The following is a 19,168-nucleotide window of genomic DNA, read 5'->3' on the forward strand; positions in this document are numbered from 1 at the left end:
CCACAGTACTCCCCTGTTCATTACTGTAGAAATCAGCGGCATTGAGTAAAAATAGGGGAACAGATAAAGTACCCGCATATCCTTGAATACAAGTCAACCTTGTATATAATTTGAATCCAATGTTTGAGACTCTTAAAATGGAATATCTATTGACTCAAGTATAAGTCTACCCAGCAAAGTTAATGGATGCTCTTAGGGACCAAGAGGAATTAACAGCTGCACTTAGGATCTAGGAGGGGTTAATAACTGTACTGCATTAAAGAGAACCTGAACTGAAAATAAAAAGTCAAAATAACCATACACAGGTCATACTTACCTTCTGTGCAGTCTACTCCTCAATCTCTTTCTTCTCTCCTGCGTCCCGTTTGTCCACTGTGATCAATGGATTTCTCCGTCCTCTATTTTGAAACTGGCCTTTTCCCCATAACAGCTTCCTGGTCAGCACACTGTTAAACTGTAATATTACCCACTTGCACCAAAGAAAAACATGGACATTACCTTGAACACAGCTGCTGATATATAACTGACAGCAACTGGTATATTTCAGTTCTGACAAAATATTGTCAGAACTGGAAGGGATCACTGTAAGAAGAAAATGGTAAGCCTCTGAGAGGAACTGACGTTGAGGTTAGTATGTAATATTCATTTGTATGTACATCATGTGTTTATTTTAAATAATTTTCCTCACTTCAGGTTCCCTTTAAGTATTGCAGCCATCCATTAACCTCTCCTGGCCCTAAAGTGCAGCCAGTACCTCCTCCACACAAATGTTAAAGCAGTTAAAGAGAGAAAAATAAAAAAGTGTTGTCATTACTTCTAGCAAGGTGGAGAAGATCCTGACAGATTGGATTATGGCAGGGGTGTCCACATTCTTTAGGCTAAGGGCCATATCGCCATTCTTGAGAGTACTAATGGGCCAGACTAGCGAAATTAAACCAAATTTTTGCTGATTGCCATTAGGTATACTATGCCTGGGACATTTTGTCAAATAAAACAATTCCATGGGAAATAACCCGTATATTGTGTGCAGTTAGCACTGTGGCAGCTGCTAATCAGTGGCTGTTACTGCTGCTGACACAGTGGCAGCTGCTAATCAATGGCTGTTACTGTTGCAGGCACAGTGGCAGCTGCTAATCAGTGACTGTTACTGCTGTTGGCACAGTGGCAGCTGCTAATCAGTGGCTGTTACTGATGCTGACATAGTGGTGGCTGCTAATCAGTGGCTGTTACTGTTGCTGGCAGAGTGGCAGCTGCTAATCAGTGTCTGTTACTGCTGTTGGTACAGTGGCAGCTGCTAATCAGTGGCTGTTACTGATGCTGACATAGTGGTGGCTGCTAATCAGTGGCTGTTATTGCTGCTGGCATAGTGGTGGCTGCTAATCAGTGGCTGTTGCACACTGGCAGCTGCTAATCAGTGTCTGTTACTGCTGTATAGAGCTTTGGGGGGCACCAGAAATGGCTCAGCAGGCCATATTTGGCACCCGAGCCAGACTTTGGTTATGCCTGGATTATGGGAATGGATCCACTGAATTGCTGGCAAAGTGGATTTTCATTATTTTCATGAATTCAAGTGCACAATGGCTAACCGTGAGTCTAAGGCTAAAGAATCAGCATTAATATGTGCTTTCTTTACAAAATGTGTGTATTCCATCAACCAATGTATTTTTGATATAAAATATAAAATAAAATATCCACGAAGCCATGTCTGACATTTCAGATGGACACTGTGACAGATCCCTTTCTATGTAACAGTTTCAGTATGTCCTCTGGAAAGGCAGGTCTGAGAGATATGTTAAGCTGCACGTTCTCAATCGTATTATATGAACAAATAACAGAGGGGGCAGGCAGCCAGCAAGCCTTGTGTAACTTTATAAAACGTCCCAGAAACTTTAAAAAAACTCCCATCACTCCTCCCCTCTGTGCACCAGTACAAGCACCAGCAAAAGGCATAGAAAGATGAGTGGCTTACTTGTCTCTCTTGCCTAAAAGACGTGCTGCTAACCCATTATATAAAGTAGCAGCTCCAGTTATCAGGCTCACACCACTGCATGCTAAGAATATCTTTTCAGTAAGACCTTAACTCTTTACACTTTCATTCAGAAGAATGTATTTCTCAAAAAGCATGTTTCTACTGCAGCTTGCTGTGTACATCTACTGCATTTTGGAAGGTGCCTGCCAGCACCAGCAACTAGCCAATGGCCCAAATCCCCTATGGAGGCAGAGGGTGCAATGGCAGAACAATAGGAGAGTTTACAGCCTGCTGAGCCAAGGAGCTGCATATCAGCCTTCAAGAAGAACCTCGGGCTCCAGTTCACCTCCTAGTAACCCTTTACTGTTACTGAGCAGCAGAAACAGCACCTCTCCAGAAAGACCACAGCCTCCCAGGTCTGAAACTCCACAGGGTGAAACCCGACGAACTTCAAGCTCAAGCCAGGCAAGCGATTCAGGAAGTCTTCTTTGGTTCCAGGCTAACAGAAGAAGCCAAGGAGAGGATGCTGCTGGAAGACAGAGGAGCAGACAGGACAGTAGTGCTCAAAGGAGACAAGGTGCATCACAGCCATCTGATGCCCAGCAGACTCAGAGAGTGAATGCCACCACAAGCAACAGAGCCAGGCTGGACATGATGCAAGGAGATGACCCCTACAACCCTTACAAATACAGTGAAGACAATCCCTACTACAACTACTATGACACCTACGACAGGCCAAGACAGTCTGACAGGCAGAGACCCGGCTATGGTACTCGCTATCATCAGTATGGTAAGGTGTCAAGAAGTACTAACTGACTTGAACATTAAAAAAATGTTCTTTTTGCTTAATAGGCAAATCATAAATAATTTAAGCACTAATGTTTGTAGTTAAATCTCACCTGAGACATCCATAGCCTGCAGCTGTTGCAGTGTTGAAGTGTACATGCATAGTGCAATTAGGGGCTTAAGCTTAACTATGCAAAGTAAAAAAAAAAGAAGTGGTAAAATGACTGAACAACTTCATCAGTCAGTCCAAATGGGCATATTCATTTCCTGTAGGGTAATAATGTGGTTCTATAGGACCTCCACCAATCTTTTTGTATGGAATGTTTAGAACTGAATTGTAGGAAAAAGTACAACCTCAAGGGGGCATTTTTTTCATGTAGCAGCAGATATATGTATAATTCTGAACAATAATAGTATACAAAGACCATGCCTTATATATCATATGCTTACATGGCTTGCTTTAATAGTCTAGCGTAGAGTTAAAATAATGAACCTTTTGCTTTCCAGATTCAATGTATTGTAATGTGATATCTTGCATTGTTTCACAGCTCTTGGCATATACAACCATTCACACATCTGCAAACTACATTTCACACATGATTACTATACATCTGCTAAACGTCACAGTTATGTATGATGTATTTATGAATGGGAATATATCATATCTGGCTTACATGATCATCATAAATAGAGATGTATAGCATAGGACTTGAGATGCAGAAGAGCAGATATTAAGCACTGTTCATCATAAGTCCTATAGAAAAAGCCAACAAAGGGTGGCCAGCTCATTCATTTCATTCCTGACACACATGGAGCATTGAATTACACATGTGCTGAAGCTAATTTAACCCAAAGGATGCCCTAAGTCAAGCTAGCCACTTAAGTCTGTATAAGCTACCAGTAAGTCAGCCAGCAATATTTAAAGGACACGTTGGAATAAACAAATCAAGTTATGTTTTTTTGTAGTCTTTTAAATGGCATCTTAACTATTAGTTTTGTGTTTTTCCTGCGTTGGAAGTCGCCTTTTTTAGCTACTATGGTTCACATCTGGCATGCATTTAGGCATCAGTCCTAAGGGTTTAAAAATAGCTTATATATCTATAGTTAGCACAACTATCACAACCTGTATATGCACAAAACAGACATGATGACTTGTATTTCATTGGCTGATGTTTCCAGGACTTGGACAGGGACACAGTCATGTTTCAGTCTACGATTGTCTTTGTTGTATTAGTAAAGCATGTACTTCCATAAAGGAGCTTACACTCACATTACACTAATTTCTGTGGCATGCATGGATTATCTGATTGTAGAGCTTGTTCAGTTCCTTGTCAGTCAGAATCACTCTTAGATGTTTCTAGCCCGTCCTAGTAACAAGAAAGATGATATACATAAGGATATCAAGGTCTAAACGTTGAAAATATAAATCTATAGCACACTAAGAGTGGATTTTTTAATTGCAAATAAAGACATCTCAAATAAGGTTGTGACAATCGTTTAATGAGAGATCAGTATGAGTTAAGAATCCTTATTTTCACAGTCCAGACAAGGTTATATACAATATGACATAATTGGAATTGGAAAACAGGTTTCAGGCTATCACTGTTTGACACTGATGATCAGGATGTAGGAAATATGCTCAGTGTCACTTATATATGAAAGGGTGATTAACTATTCCTACCAGTTACATTACAAAACTCATAGGAGAACACGGTGATTTACATACAGCATAGTTCAGCAGCAGAAGAATGCGTGTCCTGCTAAAATCCCAAAGGCGTGTCTGGCCTCTTGGCTACTCCTCTTTACATCCCCATAAACTGCTGACATTGCACTTATGTCATCCATTCCAGTCTGAGAAGTGTGCAGTCTGTTTGCACTGCAGGGTTTTGTTTGCTAAAATAAAAGTTATGTAGTTTCTGTACAACAATAGAGTAAAGGAGGGGGAGGAGTGAGAGGAGGAATCATAGACTTCATTCTGCAGTTAATATCTGCCTCCTAAATTGTAATTTGCAAATGCAATGTGACTCAAACAAACTGGGGCAATATTTATTAAAGTGGACCTGCAAGGACAAAAAGTGCCCGAGGGGCTACTTGCCTTGCGAGGGTAATCCTAAAGAGGCTTCCCTTGTCCTCCCTAGCACCCCTGTTCCAGCGCTGGCACCCCCAAAACAGCTTGTTGGTGGTGCGCACAGGAGCAGTAGTCTTCCAGCTCAGTACCCATAACAATTCTGTGACACACCTCGCGCATGCACACTTGCAGCTTTCCGTTCAGGCTCCGGCAAAATAGCATACTGAGCCTGTGCAGTAGAGCAGATTGATCAGCTTCTGCTTTTTCTGTCGAAACACATTGGAAAGCCGCTACTGCTTCTACGGGATGCACATGACAGGCTTGTTATAGTTGCGGATAGTTCGGGGGTCTCTGTGCTGGTGCGCGTTGGGTAAGGAGGATGGGGGAAGCCTCTTTAAGATCCAGATGCTTCCCCCTCCTGAGGTAAGTACCCAATAGACACACTTTTTTCATTAGAGTGTTATTTTAAGCAATCATAAAGATCACATTTATGAAAGGGAACCGACGCGAGAGACTGGCATCTTCTGCCTTGAGATATGAGTCCTGCATGTGCCTGTGCACCCTGACTTAACATGCATAGTATACAGGTTACAGATGATATCACTCTCCTACAATTGCCCCCATGAGGCAGACCTTGGAATTTTTTCCTAAGCAGAGTTACCTTATGGATGGTCCAGAAAAGGTGTTTACTACAGGCCAGTTCACACCCCTTCTTCTTTTTTAGGAATTTAAAATGGAATTAAATCAATTCTTCTCATCTAAGAATCTTCTCATTCATGAGGGTCAACTAGATCTCTTCATGTTGAAGGTAGATCATCCTTCCACCACTGGAGTATTAGCTACATATCAAGGTAAAGAGCAGTCTTAAAGAGACTCCGTAACAAAAATTGCATCCTGTTTTTTTATCATCCTACAAGTTCCAAAAGCTGTTCTAATGTGTTCTGGCTTACTGCAGCATGTTCTACTATCACCATCTCTGTAATAAATCAACTTATCTCTCTCTTGTCAGACTTGTCAGCCTGTGTCTGGAAGGCTGCCAAGTTCTTCAGTGTTGTGGTTCTGTGATGCATCTCCCCCCTCCAAGCCCCTCTCTGCACACTGCCTATGTATTATTTAGATTAGGACAGCTTCTCTCTTCTCTCTTATCTTTTACAAGCTGGATAAATCCTCCTCTGAGCTGGCTGGGCTTTCACATACTGAGGAATTACATACAGGCAAAGCTGTCTGCACTCTGCAGGAAGAAACAGCCTGACACTTCAGTGGAAGATAGCTGCAGGGGGAAAGAAACACACAAATGATCTCTTGAGATTCAAAAGGAAGGGTGTATACAGCCTGCTTGTGTATGAATGTATTTTCTATGTGTGGACATACTGTACATCAACCTACTTCCTGTTTTGGTGGCCATTTTGTTTGTTTATAAACAAACTTTTTAAAACTGTTTTTAACCATTTTTAATGCGGCGAGGAGCGGCGAAATTGTGACAGAGGGTAATAGGAGATGTCCCCTAACACACTGGTATGTTTACTTTTGTGCGATTTTAACAATACAGATTCTCTTTAAAGTATTCCTCAGGTGCCAGCAGCGCCATACTGGGGGGTGTATGTAGTAAACATGTAAAGTATGAAATCCGTATTACCTCTGAGGCAGTCAGGTCAGGTAAAATCTAACCTCAAATTCATCATACGTAATCTTTTGGTAGTCAGGTAGGTTCTGACTAAATCATTTAGAGAAACAGTAAGGACTGAGAAACATCTCCAACTACTGTATCGATGTCATTTCTATCTGAAATATGAGTAAATTGCATGCATTTTATGAACATTAGATGCATTTTGTGATCTTATTGCTGATATGTGTGATCTTGTTGGTTGATAAGTGGCTGTGGCTGGAAAGTGTACTGGTTAAGTGCTCTGCCTCTGACACAGGGGACCAGTATTCGAATTTCAGCCCTTCTTATTCAGTAAGGAGTCCTTAAACTAGACTCCCTAACACTGCTACTGCCTACTGAGAGTGCCCTAGTGGCTGCAGCTTTGGCGCTTTGAGTCCACCTGGAGAAAAGCATGATATAAATGTTCTGTGTCTGTCTGTCTGATATGGAATGGGTTAGTAACCTCTACACACAATCACTGATCTAGGCATTGTTATATTGAAGGTCATCACCAACCGCACATTTTAGTTTGACCTAGGATCAAAAATGGTTCAAATTCCAGTTTTAAAGATGGGAGACACCTCTTCAGTTTCTCAGCTCCTCTCCTGACAGTGAGTGATGAAATGATGAAAATCCCTCTAATAGGAAGAGAGACAGCAATGAATAAGTCTTATTTTTTGTATTTACATTTTAGATAACGGGGAGCATTAGAACTTGCTTTTAGGCAATCACAGTATCAGGCAGGTGAGAATTCCATCTCCACGCAGATTCCTCTTCAGGAAAGGTTTGGCCACGTACAAGAAAAAGGACCACTGGATAATTATCACAGGGGACACACCTGGGGAGAGGGTAAACTGTACAGAAAATAGGAGCAGGTGCACCGATGTGGTATGCAATCGGTAAACTTTGGTAATGAAACAATATTATCCCAGGTTGAAGGTTTAAAGGCAACAATGTTATTGGACAAAGTGGGACCTGCCCGCTTTCTCAGGTCCACAGCAGCTGCACACACAAACTGGAAGTGCCCAGTCTTGCTTGTGGTGAGATGGAGGCCAACATTTGAAGTGGACATGCTCTCCCTGTAGTGAGACTTGGCCAATAATAATGAGATGTGGAAATAGAGCAGTCATACAGTAACAAGAGAAATGACTCAGGTCAATGGTCAAAGAAATGGGTCAGCATTTAAAAGTCTTCCAAAAAGCAATTAGGACATAACATATCCCCAAATAACAACAAAGCAACTGTCTATACAATAACAAAATTAGGCAGGCATTTCTCCCTAATAATATAGTAACATAGTTTAGTTGAAAAAATACATCTGTCCATTGAGTTCAACCAAAAAGTAAGAAAAAAAACCCTGTCCTGAACCTGCACATATCCCAGTTGATCCAGAGGGAGGAAGGCAAAAAACCTTAAAAGGCATAGGACAATTAGACTTAAAAGGGAAAATTCCTTCCTTCCTGACTCCATGGCCCTGGATCAACTCTCCTGGAAATAACCTAGAAATTATAGCTGTGGGTGCCCTTCAATGCAAGAAAAGCTTGAAAGCCCTCTTCAAATGCAACTATAGAGTCTGCCATAAGTTCCTCCTGAGGTAAGATATTCCAGATTTTAAATCTAATGGGAACCAAAATTTAAATAAAAAAGTTAGATACTCACCTAAGGAGAGGGAGGCTTTGGGTCCCATAGAGCATTCCAGGGGCGTCGCTAGCCCTGTTTTGGGGGGGCACGTGCCCCCAATCTATCCTGGGGTGCCACGGATCTCCGCCCGGCCCCCTCTGGCAGCGGCTCCCTCCAGCCGCCGCGTCACTCAGACCTCAGGATCAGGCGGCGAGCCGGCGACCAATCGTGCGGGCGCTAGGACCCAGCGCCCGCACTGATATGCGGAAGTGACATCACTTCCGCATATCGAGCGGGTGCGTCCAGCGCCCGCTCTTACTGGTCGGGTCGCCGCTGATCCTGAGGTCTGCTACAAGGTAAGGGGGTGGGGGGAGCAGCGGCGGCGGCGGGGGGGGGGGGGCCTCCCTGGCACTCACTCACTCCCTAAAGGGGCTCCCTGGCACTCAATCACTCCCTAAAGGGGCTCCCTGGCACTCACTCACTCCCTAAAGGGGCTCCCTGGCACTCACTCACTCCCTAAAGGGGCTCCCTGGCACTCACTCACTCCCTAAAGGGGCTCCCTGGCACTCACTCACTCCCTAAAGGGGCTCCCCCTGGCACTCACTCACTCACTCCCTAAAGGGGCTCCCTGGCACTCACTCACTCCCTAAAGGGGCTCCCCCTGGCACTCACTCACTCCCTAAAGGGGCTCCCTGGCACTCAATCACTCCCTAAAGGGGCTCCCTGGCACTCACTCACTCCCTAAAGGGGCTCCCTGGCACTCACTCACTCCCTAAAGGGGCTCCCCCTGGCACTCACTCACTCCCTAAAGGGGCTCCCTGGCACTCACTCACTCCCTAAAGGGGCTCCCCCTGGCACTCACTCATTCCCTAAAGGGGCTCACCCTGGCACTCACTCACTCCCTAAAGGGGCTCCCTGACACTCACTCACTCCCTAAAGGGGCTCCCTGGCACTCACTCACTCCCTAAAGGGGCTCCCTGGCACTCACTCACTCCCTAAAGGGGCTCCCTCTGGCACTCACTCCCTAAAGGGGCTCCCTGGCACTCACTGACTCCCTAAAGGGCCTCCCTGTCACTCACTCACTCACTCACTCACTCACTCCCTAAAGGCCCTTCCTGTCACTCACTCACTCCCTAAAGGGCCTCCCTGTCACTCACTCATTCACTCCCTAAAGGGCCTCCCTGTCACTCACTCACTCACTCACTCACTCACTCCCTAAAGGGGCTCCCTGGCACTCACTCACTACCTAAAGGTCCTCCCTGTCACTCACTCACTCCCTAAAGGTCCTCCCTGTCACTCACTCACTCCCTAAAGGGGCTCCCTGGCACTCACTCACTGCCTGAAGGGGCTCCCTGGCACTCACTCACTGCCTGAAGGGGCTCCCTGGCACTCACTCACTGCCTGAAGGGGCTCCCTGGCACTCACTCACTGCCTGAAGGGGCTCCCTGGCACTCACTCACTGCCTGAAGGGACTCCCTGGCACTCACTCACTGCCTAAAGGGGCTCCCTGGCACTCACTCACTGCCTAAAGGGGATCCCTGGCACTCACTCACTGCCTAAAGGGGCTCCCTGGCACTCACTCACTGCCTAAAGGGGCTCCCTGGCACTCACTCACTGCCTGAAGGGGCTCCCTGGCACTCACTCACTGCCTGAAGGGGCTCCCTGGCACTCACTCACTACCTGAAGGGGCTCCCTGGCACTCACTCACTACCTGAAGGGGCTACCTGGCACTCACTCACTACCTGAAGGGGCTCCCTGGCACTCACTCACTACCTGAAGGGGCTCCCTGGCACTCACTATCGGGGTCCCTGTCACTCACTACCTAACTGGAGGCGCCTGTCACTCACTAGCTAACCTGGGGGTCCCTGTCACTCACTACCTAACGTGGGGGCTACCATATTAAGGGGGGATTCTGCCTATTTATGTGAAATGCTGTCTATTTATGTGCCTCATGACTGCTGAATTTGTCTTGTTGGGAGCCTTATGATTTGTTGGGGGCCTCAAGATTGCTGAATTTGTCTTGTTGGGGGCCTCATGATTTGTTGGGGGCCTCATGATTGCTGAATTTGTCTTGTTGGGGGTCACATGATTGCTAACTGCGAGACTATGGGAAAAGATGAATCCTTATCATATGAGACAATAGCAATAAACATACTTTTTTAGCTTTTTAAAACAGAAAATAAAACTGGGAGGTTCCTAAAAAATTGAATACATTTTTCAGGAGTAGGATGGATGAAATTGTTTATCTTCACAGTTTATTTTCAACTTGGATTTTCCATAATGTTCATGTATGAGTTAAAACGTTTGTACAGTATTTAGTTTAAATTGCTGTTGCCACTTTGCGATAGATAAGTGACTTTTGGGTTGCAGTTTGGGCACTCGGCCTCCAAAAGGTTCTGCACCACTGTCATAATCTAATGTCCCACCATTGCTAGGTTCATGTAAATTTGTTTCCACCCAGCCGTGACCACACCTATATTCTGGTCTATGGCCCACCCATTTTTCGGTGCGGCACGATAAGCACGCCGCACAACGTGATCCTCATATTTTTGGCACGCTAGCTGCAGTGTGCTGAATTCTGCTGCCTACAGTATGTACAGTATACGCTGTTCTCTAGTTGCTGCACTGTGTGCTGATTTACCTCCAGTGTGTACAGTGTAAGGTGATACTCTGTGCCTTTACTGATTGTAAACCAGCTATATTGTATGCTGATCCCTGCTACTTTCAGTATGTACAGTATTAGCTGTAAAGCCTGGTACACACATACAATTTTGATTAGCCAATTTTAGCTCTGTTCATAAAATTCATTGTCTGTTGGCCCACTTACTGCACGGGGGTGGTAAAATTGGGGGTCAGTAATTGACCAATCAAAATTGTATGTGCGTATACATCTTTGATCTATGCCTATACTGATTGTAAATTATCCAAATAAAGGACAGGGGGCTCCATTCAATATTTCGATGGGCAGGCCCATTATCTGTAGCTTGCACCGCTGCTAAGTTCATGTACATTTGGCCCCACCCATGGCCACGCCCACTCACCGCATGGCCACGCCCATTTTTTGCCGCGCCCGATCTCCAAGGACCCTAGAAACGCCCCTGGAGCATTCCCTCTCCTCTCCCAGTCCCCACTGTTCCGCTGGCTTCCCCTAGCGGTATTCGACCGTTTCGGTCAAATACCGCTGTTTCCCCGCTAAAGGGAGGCTTCGGAAATGCTTCGGGAGCCCGAGTGCTCCCGAAGACTGGCCGCTCCACACTGCGCACGTGCGAGCCCCCTCTATGATGCACTCGCACGTGCACAGTATAGAGCTGCCTGTCTTCGGGAGGACTCGGCTCCCAAAGACTTCCGAAGTCCCAGCGGCAGGGGATTTGAACAGGGGAGCCAGCGCAGCACCGAGGGCACCGGGAGAGGAGAGGGAAGGCTCATTAGGACCCGAGCCTTCCCTCTCCTTAGGTGAGTATCTGACTTTTTTTTATTTAAATATGGATTGCCATTAGCTTTAACCACTCTTACTGTGAAGGATTCCTTTCTAAATAGATGGCATAAATTTGTTTCTTCCATACGCAGATCATGTCCCATTGTCTGCTGTACAAACCTAGGGCCAAAAATGTAATCTGCCAAGCTTTTATATTGCCCTCTGATGTCTTTACCATGTTAATCAGGTCACCTCTCAGTCCCCTTATTTCCAAGCTAAGCCCAGTTTGTCAAACCTTTCTTGGTAAGTGAGATGTTCCATCCCTCTGATTAATTTATTTGCCCATCTTTGTACGCGTTCTAGAAGGTCAATGTCCTTTCTATAATGTGATTCCTAAAACTGCAACCCATGCTCAAGATGTGGCCTCAGAAGTGATTTATACAAAGGGACTAGTATATTGGCATCTCGAGATTTTATTTCCCGTTTTATGCATCCCAGAATTTTATTTGCTTTAGCCACTGCTGCTTAGCATTGTATATGGTTACTTCACTTGTTCTCAACCAGTATTCTGAAGTCCTTCTCCAAATCTGATGTTCCCAGCCATATACCATTTATTTTATATGGTGGTCTATCATTGGTACATCCAAGGTGCATGACTTTACATTAAATAAATAACATTACATTTAATCTGAAATGTGCCTAACCACATGACCATGTTCTCAAGATCCTGTTGTAATATGTCACTCACTATCCATCTTAGTGTTGATAATTCTGCATAATTTTGTACTATCTGCAAAGATGGCTACATTACTCTCTGTTCCACCTGCTAAATCTCAATAATATTATAAATGCGAAGGTTTGGATGTTTGTTACTCAATCACGCAACAATGGCTGAACAGATTTAAATGAAATTTGGTACACACATAGTACATTACTTGGAATAACGTATAGGATACTTTTTATCCCCATAAGCTCAATAAATAAAAAAAGAAAAAAGTGGGTGGAGACAAATAAAATGTAAAACAGCAGCCATTCTTACACTGTTAATGGTAGGGTTCTCAAACTTTGCACAGTTGGTCACTGGGTGACTGTAATTAATATTCAGAAAAGTGGGTGGAGCCTACAAAATCCAATCAAAATTCCTCTATTCATTTTCAAGGGGAATATTTAATCAATTGCTGCCATTTTTGCACTGTTAATGTCTCAAGCTCACACCTGGTACAGGTGCTCATTGGGTGACTGGGGTTCAAATTCAGAAAAGGGGGTGGAGCCACAGCCAATCAGATTTGTTTCATTTCAATGCAAATTATTGATGCGAAAGACCGCAAAGCTCACAAACTAGGTCATTGAGTAATTGCTGTATGTGTTAGAGTTAGAAAAAGTGGGCGGTGCCAACACCAGCCAAATACATACTTGGGCAACACCGGGCCATCAGCTAGACATTAATAAATTAATTGAAGAGAATTGAACCAAACACTGACCTTTGCGGTACCCCACTGCTAAGAGTTTCACATTTTGAGTGTTTACCACCACTCTTTGCCTTCAACCCCTAACCAGTTCTCTATCCACATACACACAGTTTCTCCTTGTCCCTGTTTCCTAAGCTTCCTCACCAGGTTATTGTGGGGAACAGCCTTTGCAAAGTCCAAATATACTATATCACTTTCCCAAAATCCAAATTTTTATTCAACACTTCTTAAAAGCTTAGCATGGTTTGTGAGACAGGACCTGTCCTTAGTGAATCCTCTGTCAAACTGAAACATGATTATGTAATGTTCTGGTGAAAGACCAGGCCTCTATGACAGATACCAGAGGCAGACAGCCCCTTATTATAAAGCCTAGTATCAGAAAGTCCCCCATGAGAGATCTCAGTAAAAGACAGCACCCCATGACAGACCCCAGTATCAGGCAGCACATCATGACAGGCCTCAGTAACAGACAGCACCAAAAGACAGCGCCACAGTACCCCCCCCCCCCAACATTTGGTGATGTAGCTCCCAGGTCATGCATTTTCCATATACTTGCAGCTGGTTGCAATTCACTATAATGTAGGGATCTTTACTTGGGGGGGCTGTGGCAGTGGGAAAACCTGGGGGCGGGCTATCTACAGTTCTCTGCTCCCCCTGAGCAGTGAGAGTGCACCTTTTATTTTATAAATAGACATTTTTGCAACCAGTATATGAGTAAGGTGGTATCTGGTATGAGCACACACCTCTTTTCTTTTGAATGCAGTAATATACAGCACCTTGGTAAATGATCAGACCTTCAATGTTGAATAGCATCCCATGACAGAGTCTGATATCAGACAGCATTCCAGGACAGACCCCAGTAACAGAGAGTGCCCCCCATGACATCCCCCTAGTAACAGGCAGCACCCTATGTCAGCCCCAAGTATCAGACAGAACCTTATGAAAGTCAGTACAATGCAGCATTCCATACCAGTCGCCACTAAAAGGCAGCCTTTTTCAACCCACACCAAGTAACAGCTAGCACCCTATGACAGCCCCAAGTAACAGACAGAATTCTATAATTGTCACTCAGTAATATGCAGCAATCCATTACAATCCTCACTAGCAAACAGTATTAAAACACGGTGTCTCTCAACCCTCCCCAAGTAATAGTCAGCACTCTATGACTGTCCCTAGTAACAGACAGCATCCTGTGATACACCGTAGTTGCAAACAGCACCCCAAAACAGCCACCCCCCAGTGATAGACAACACCCTATCACAGCTCTGCAGTAATAGACAACACCCTAGTCAAAGATAAGACCCCTTGTACACTCCCGCTTGCTGTCACTATACCTGAGCTAGAGTGACAGCACCCATGTGTGCCTATACTTTTAGCCCAGATCATCTTTGTTACATGGCATCTCCTGCCTCCAATTCCTTGCCCAGATCCTCTGTGACTGGATAATGGGAGAGAAGAAAGATAGGAGATACACCATGACCAAGATGAACACTGTCTGGGCTGCAAAGTATTGGAACATGTGTGCAATTACCCTACCCCACACATAGTAACAGCAAATATTAAGAGACCTGGGATGAAATCTGAGCACTACATCGCTTCCCTCCCAGTTGCCACCCTGTGCTCAAGTGTGTAGCATTGCTGTGCCGGTGCAGATGATCTGCCCCGTGGTCTTGTGGAACCCAGGGCACAAGCTAGCCTTGCCATGCTCTGGATGTGCCTCTGATTACTTATTACAATAGTACCTATCACTGGAAGGGGCAGGATGCAGCGGCCATCTTGGACAATGTATTGGAGAAGACTTACTGGTTTCCCAGAGACCTGCTAAATATACAAGAAGAAAATCGGATACCATACTGGACCATTTTGAAGAGATGAATATGTGCCTCTCTCTCTACACTCTACAGGCTTTTTGTCTCATGCCCACAGTTCCAATTCAATTTGTTTTTACTATAACTAAGAAAGAAATTTTAGCACAGCTGTGTTCAGCTCTAAATGCACACTATTGTGGTTGTTATCATTCAGAACTAACTAAAATTGGAATATGTTGTATAAAGAACTACCTGAGCTATACATCCAAATTGCAAAGTCTTTTGGTCCTCATATTACATGGGTGTTGGGAAAATTGTACGAACTTAAGAAAGATATCTGAAATGCATATATATTTATTTTAAAACGATCTATCATCATACATATCTGAAATGCATATATATTTATTTTAAAACGATCTATCATCATACTCTAGCTGGCCATGTAATTAATAATGTAGCCCGACAGTACTGGGCTGCTTGAACTATGGTAATTGCATGGTGTGTACCAGTATAAGTATATTTACCACCTGCTAGATTCAGAGTAGGGGGAAGCCAATAAGCAGAGTTCTTAGTAAAATTTGCTTACCGAAATTCTGCTATATCGACTTTGCAACTCTGTTTTCATCTGTTTTTGGAGCTTCTCCTGCGGAATGAATCACCTAATCCTAACCAATCCCCTTATCAGTAAATCTTTCTAATGCTTAACTCTAACTTCCCATCAACCTCAATACTCAATAACATTAACCCTTTTTTCCAGACTCATAACCAAACCTCATAATGTTAACTCTTTCCTGACACCAAATCATCCCTCTAACTTCCTCCCTTCAGTTAATCTTCATCAAGATGCCAAATTGTAATCTACCGCTAACGTGAACCCCTTCCTAATGTTTAACATAACAATCTAACCCTAGCAATTAAAATTAACCTCATCCTACCATCTTAATTTATGTCTAACCCCATCTGTTCAATTGAGACTCATCCTTTGTCATCTTCAGTGCTCAGTGCTGTGGTGGTTATATAATAGCTAAACAGTCAGTAGCATGCACTCTACAGCTGGTGTGTTGTTAAGTCAAATGCTAGCATCAGAATTAAGCATCTTAGCAATGATATTCATCCATTACATGGCATGTCAGAATCCTCTGGGCTAAATGGAATAGCTCCTGGTGACCAATGGCTGTAATTTTTCCTCTGAATAGGTGTTAACTGACTGACATATTATTATTGCTACTGTTCATGTATTAAATAAAGAGAGGCTCAATCAGCATTGGATATTCCTTGCTATTAGATCCTTGCCGGATATCAGTACAGAAAAAGCAAATAAACTAGATTCTGGTTCACACACTAGCATTCTTGTCTGAGGGAACTGGTCTGAGGGGACTGGTCAGGAGATTAGAGAGAATAGAGTGTGTGAGTAAGGCTGACCCAGTGCATGGCAGAAAGATCTGGCTTGTTGGATGGTCTTGGCTCAGCGCATTGTCCTCCTACTTACCTCAATACTCTTGCCTAGGGTCTAGAATAGATCCTCAAGTTCAGTTCCAGAAAGAAACTATCTGCACAGTATTCTTTATGTTCCCACAAGTTTGCGTGAGATTCCACCAGGCCCTCCACTGTCCTCCTTGTCCGAATACAGTCTAGTAGGTTAATTAGCTTGACCCAAAGTGTCCTTAGAATATTAACTATTGAGCTCCTCCTGTCTTGACGTTAATTGTTTGGTATACTCTATAAAAGATTGCAGAAAAATGTGTCTGCACTATGTAAATCTATAAGCATGTTTAAGTATCTATATGAATGCATAAGCATGCATAAGCTACAGAGAGGGAAGGGGTTAAAGAGAATGAGGACCTCTTGCTGCAAAGAAACAAGGAAAATCCATCCAAGGGATTGCTAATCCTATAGCAGGCTTATGGAGAGAGGAGGAAGTGTTGTCTGATTTGACTACTGATGATTGGATTAAGAGACATGATGAAATTAGCACGTTGCAACAAACCGTGTTGTACTGTAGAGTGAATCCTGGGCTGACAATCAGAGTGTCATTTTATCAGCATTAAAGCAAACCGAAAGCAAAAATAAACGTTTGATATAATGAATTGTTTGCGTAGTACAGCTAAGAAATCCAACATTAGTAGCAAAGAAAAGAGTCTCATATTCTTTTCCAGTACAGATATAGTTAAAAAAAAACTTCAGTTGCTATCTATGCATAGTTACATAGTTACATAGTTATTTTGGTTGAAAAAAGACATACGTCCATCGAGTTTAACCAGTATAAAGTACAACACCAGCCTGCTCCCTCACATATCCCTGTTGATCCAGAGGAAGGCGAAAAAACCCTTACAAGGCATGGTCCAATTAGCCCCTAAAGGGAAAAATTCCTTCCCGACTCCAGATGGCAATCAGATAAAATCCCTGGATCAACATCATTAGGCATTACCTAGTAATTGTAGCCATGGATGTCATTTAACGCAAGGAAAGCATCTAAGCCCCCCTTAAATGCAGGTATAGAGTTTGCCATAACGACTTCCTGTGGCAATGCATTCCACATCTTAATCACTCTAACTGTAAAGAACCCTTTCCTAAATAAATGGCTAAAACGTTTTTCCTCCATGCGCAGATCATGTCCTCTAGTCCTTTGAGAAGGCCTAGGGACAAAAAGCTCATCCGCCAAGGTATTATATTGCCCTCTGATGTATTTATACATGTTAATTAGATCCCCTCTAAGGCGTCTTTTCTCTAGACTAAATAAACCCAGTTTATCTAACCTTTCTCGATAAGTGAGACCTTCCATCCCACGCATCAATTTTGTTGCTCGTCTCTGCACCTGCTCTAAAACTGCAATATCTTTTTTGTAATGTGGTGCCCTGAACTGAATTCCATATTCCAGATGTGGCCTTACTAGAGAGTTAAACAGGGGCAATATTATGCTAGCATCTCGAGTTTTTATTTCCCTTTTAATGCATCCCAAAATTTTGTTAGCTTTAGCTGCAGCTGCTTGGCATTGAGTACGATTATTTAACTTGTTGTCAATGAGTACTCCTAAGTCCTTCTCCAAGTTTGATGTCCCCAACTGTATCCCATTTATTTTGTATGGTGCTAGACCATTAGTACGTCCAAAATGCATGACCTTACATTTGTCAACATTGAATTTCATTTGCCATGTATGTGCCCATATAGCCATCCTATCCAGATCCTGTTGCAATATGACACTATCTTCCTGAGAGTTAATGATTCTGCACAATTTTGTATCATCTGCAAAAATAGCAACATTGCTCACTACTGCATCTACTAGGTCATTAATAAATAAATTGAAGAGCACTGGACCCAGAACAGACCCCTGTGGGACCCCACTGCTAACAGTCTCCCATTTTGAGTACGATCCATTGACCACAACTCTTTGTTTTCTGCCCATTAGCCAGTTCCCTATCCATGAACACAGACTCTTCCCCAGTCCTTGCATCCTCAACTTTTGCACCAGACTTTTGTGGGGAACAGTGTCGAAGGCCTTTGCAAAGTCCAAGTATATCACATCTACAGCATTCCCAATATCCATATTAGCATTCACTACCTCATAAAAGCTGAGCATGTTAGTCAAACAGGACCTGTCTTTAGTAAACCCATGTTGATGCTGAGAAATAAGATTATTTTCTACTATGAAGTCATGTATAGTATCTCTTAGTAACCCCTCAAATAGTTTGCATACAACTGATGTTAAACTTACAGGTCTATAATTTCCTGGATCAGATTTTTAGCCCTTCTTAAATAATGGGAAAACGTGGGCTGTACGCCAATCCACTGGGACTCTGCCAGTTGCAAGAGAGTCACAAAAGATAAGATAAAGGGGTTTATCTATAACTGAACTTAATTCCCTTAGGACCCGAGGATGCATGCCATCCGGGCCAGGTGCCTTGTCTATTTTTAATTTATTTAGTCTTGCCTTCACTTCTTCCTGCGTTAAGTATTTAATATTACAGTTAGAAGATTGAGACTCTTCCGCCTCTGTAGTTTGCAACAGTGCTGTTTCTTTTGTGAAGACAGAAGCAAAGAAAGCATTTAATAACTCTGCCTTACCTTGGTCATCCACCATTGAGTTCCCATCCTCATCCTTTAGGAGTCCTATACAGTCAACCTTTCTTTTTTTAGAGTTAATGTACTTGTAATTGTACTTGTATGCAAAAGGGCTTCTCTGAGCTATTCAACCCACTGGGTCAAATACAGTCCTTTTTCTGAAGCACATAAACGGCTAAGTAACTGCAAAAGACAGCTTGAGATAAGGTTTTATTGCAGGGCATTTCAAAGGGTCATTATGTCTGCTTTTGTTTTAGAATCAGAATCAGAATCAGAATCAGAATCAATTTATTTTCGCCAAGTAAGTTTGCACCTACAAGGAATTTGTC

General features: G+C 43.4%; 1 protein-coding gene across 3 annotated transcripts in view; it reads left to right on the forward strand.

Annotated features, from left to right (window-relative positions):
- Positions 1 to 19,168, forward strand: part of LOX (lysyl oxidase) — a 165,881-nt gene that overhangs the window by 23,442 nt on the left and 123,271 nt on the right. For 2 of the 3 annotated variants that reach the window (XM_068247010.1, XM_068247019.1), the window contains exon 1: positions 1,937 to 2,759. The exons of the other annotated variant lie outside the window; for it this stretch is intronic. In XM_068247010.1, the coding sequence (XP_068103111.1) occupies positions 2,105 to 2,759 (655 nt within the window). In that variant the 5' untranslated portion in view covers positions 1,937 to 2,104. Of the gene's footprint in view, positions 1 to 1,936; positions 2,760 to 19,168 lie in introns of those variants that run through there. 3 annotated transcript variants of the gene reach the window in all.

The sequence above is a fragment of the Hyperolius riggenbachi genome, chromosome 1 (assembly GCF_040937935.1).
Source record: "Hyperolius riggenbachi isolate aHypRig1 chromosome 1, aHypRig1.pri, whole genome shotgun sequence".
Lineage (NCBI taxonomy): Eukaryota > Metazoa > Chordata > Amphibia > Anura > Hyperoliidae > Hyperolius > Hyperolius riggenbachi.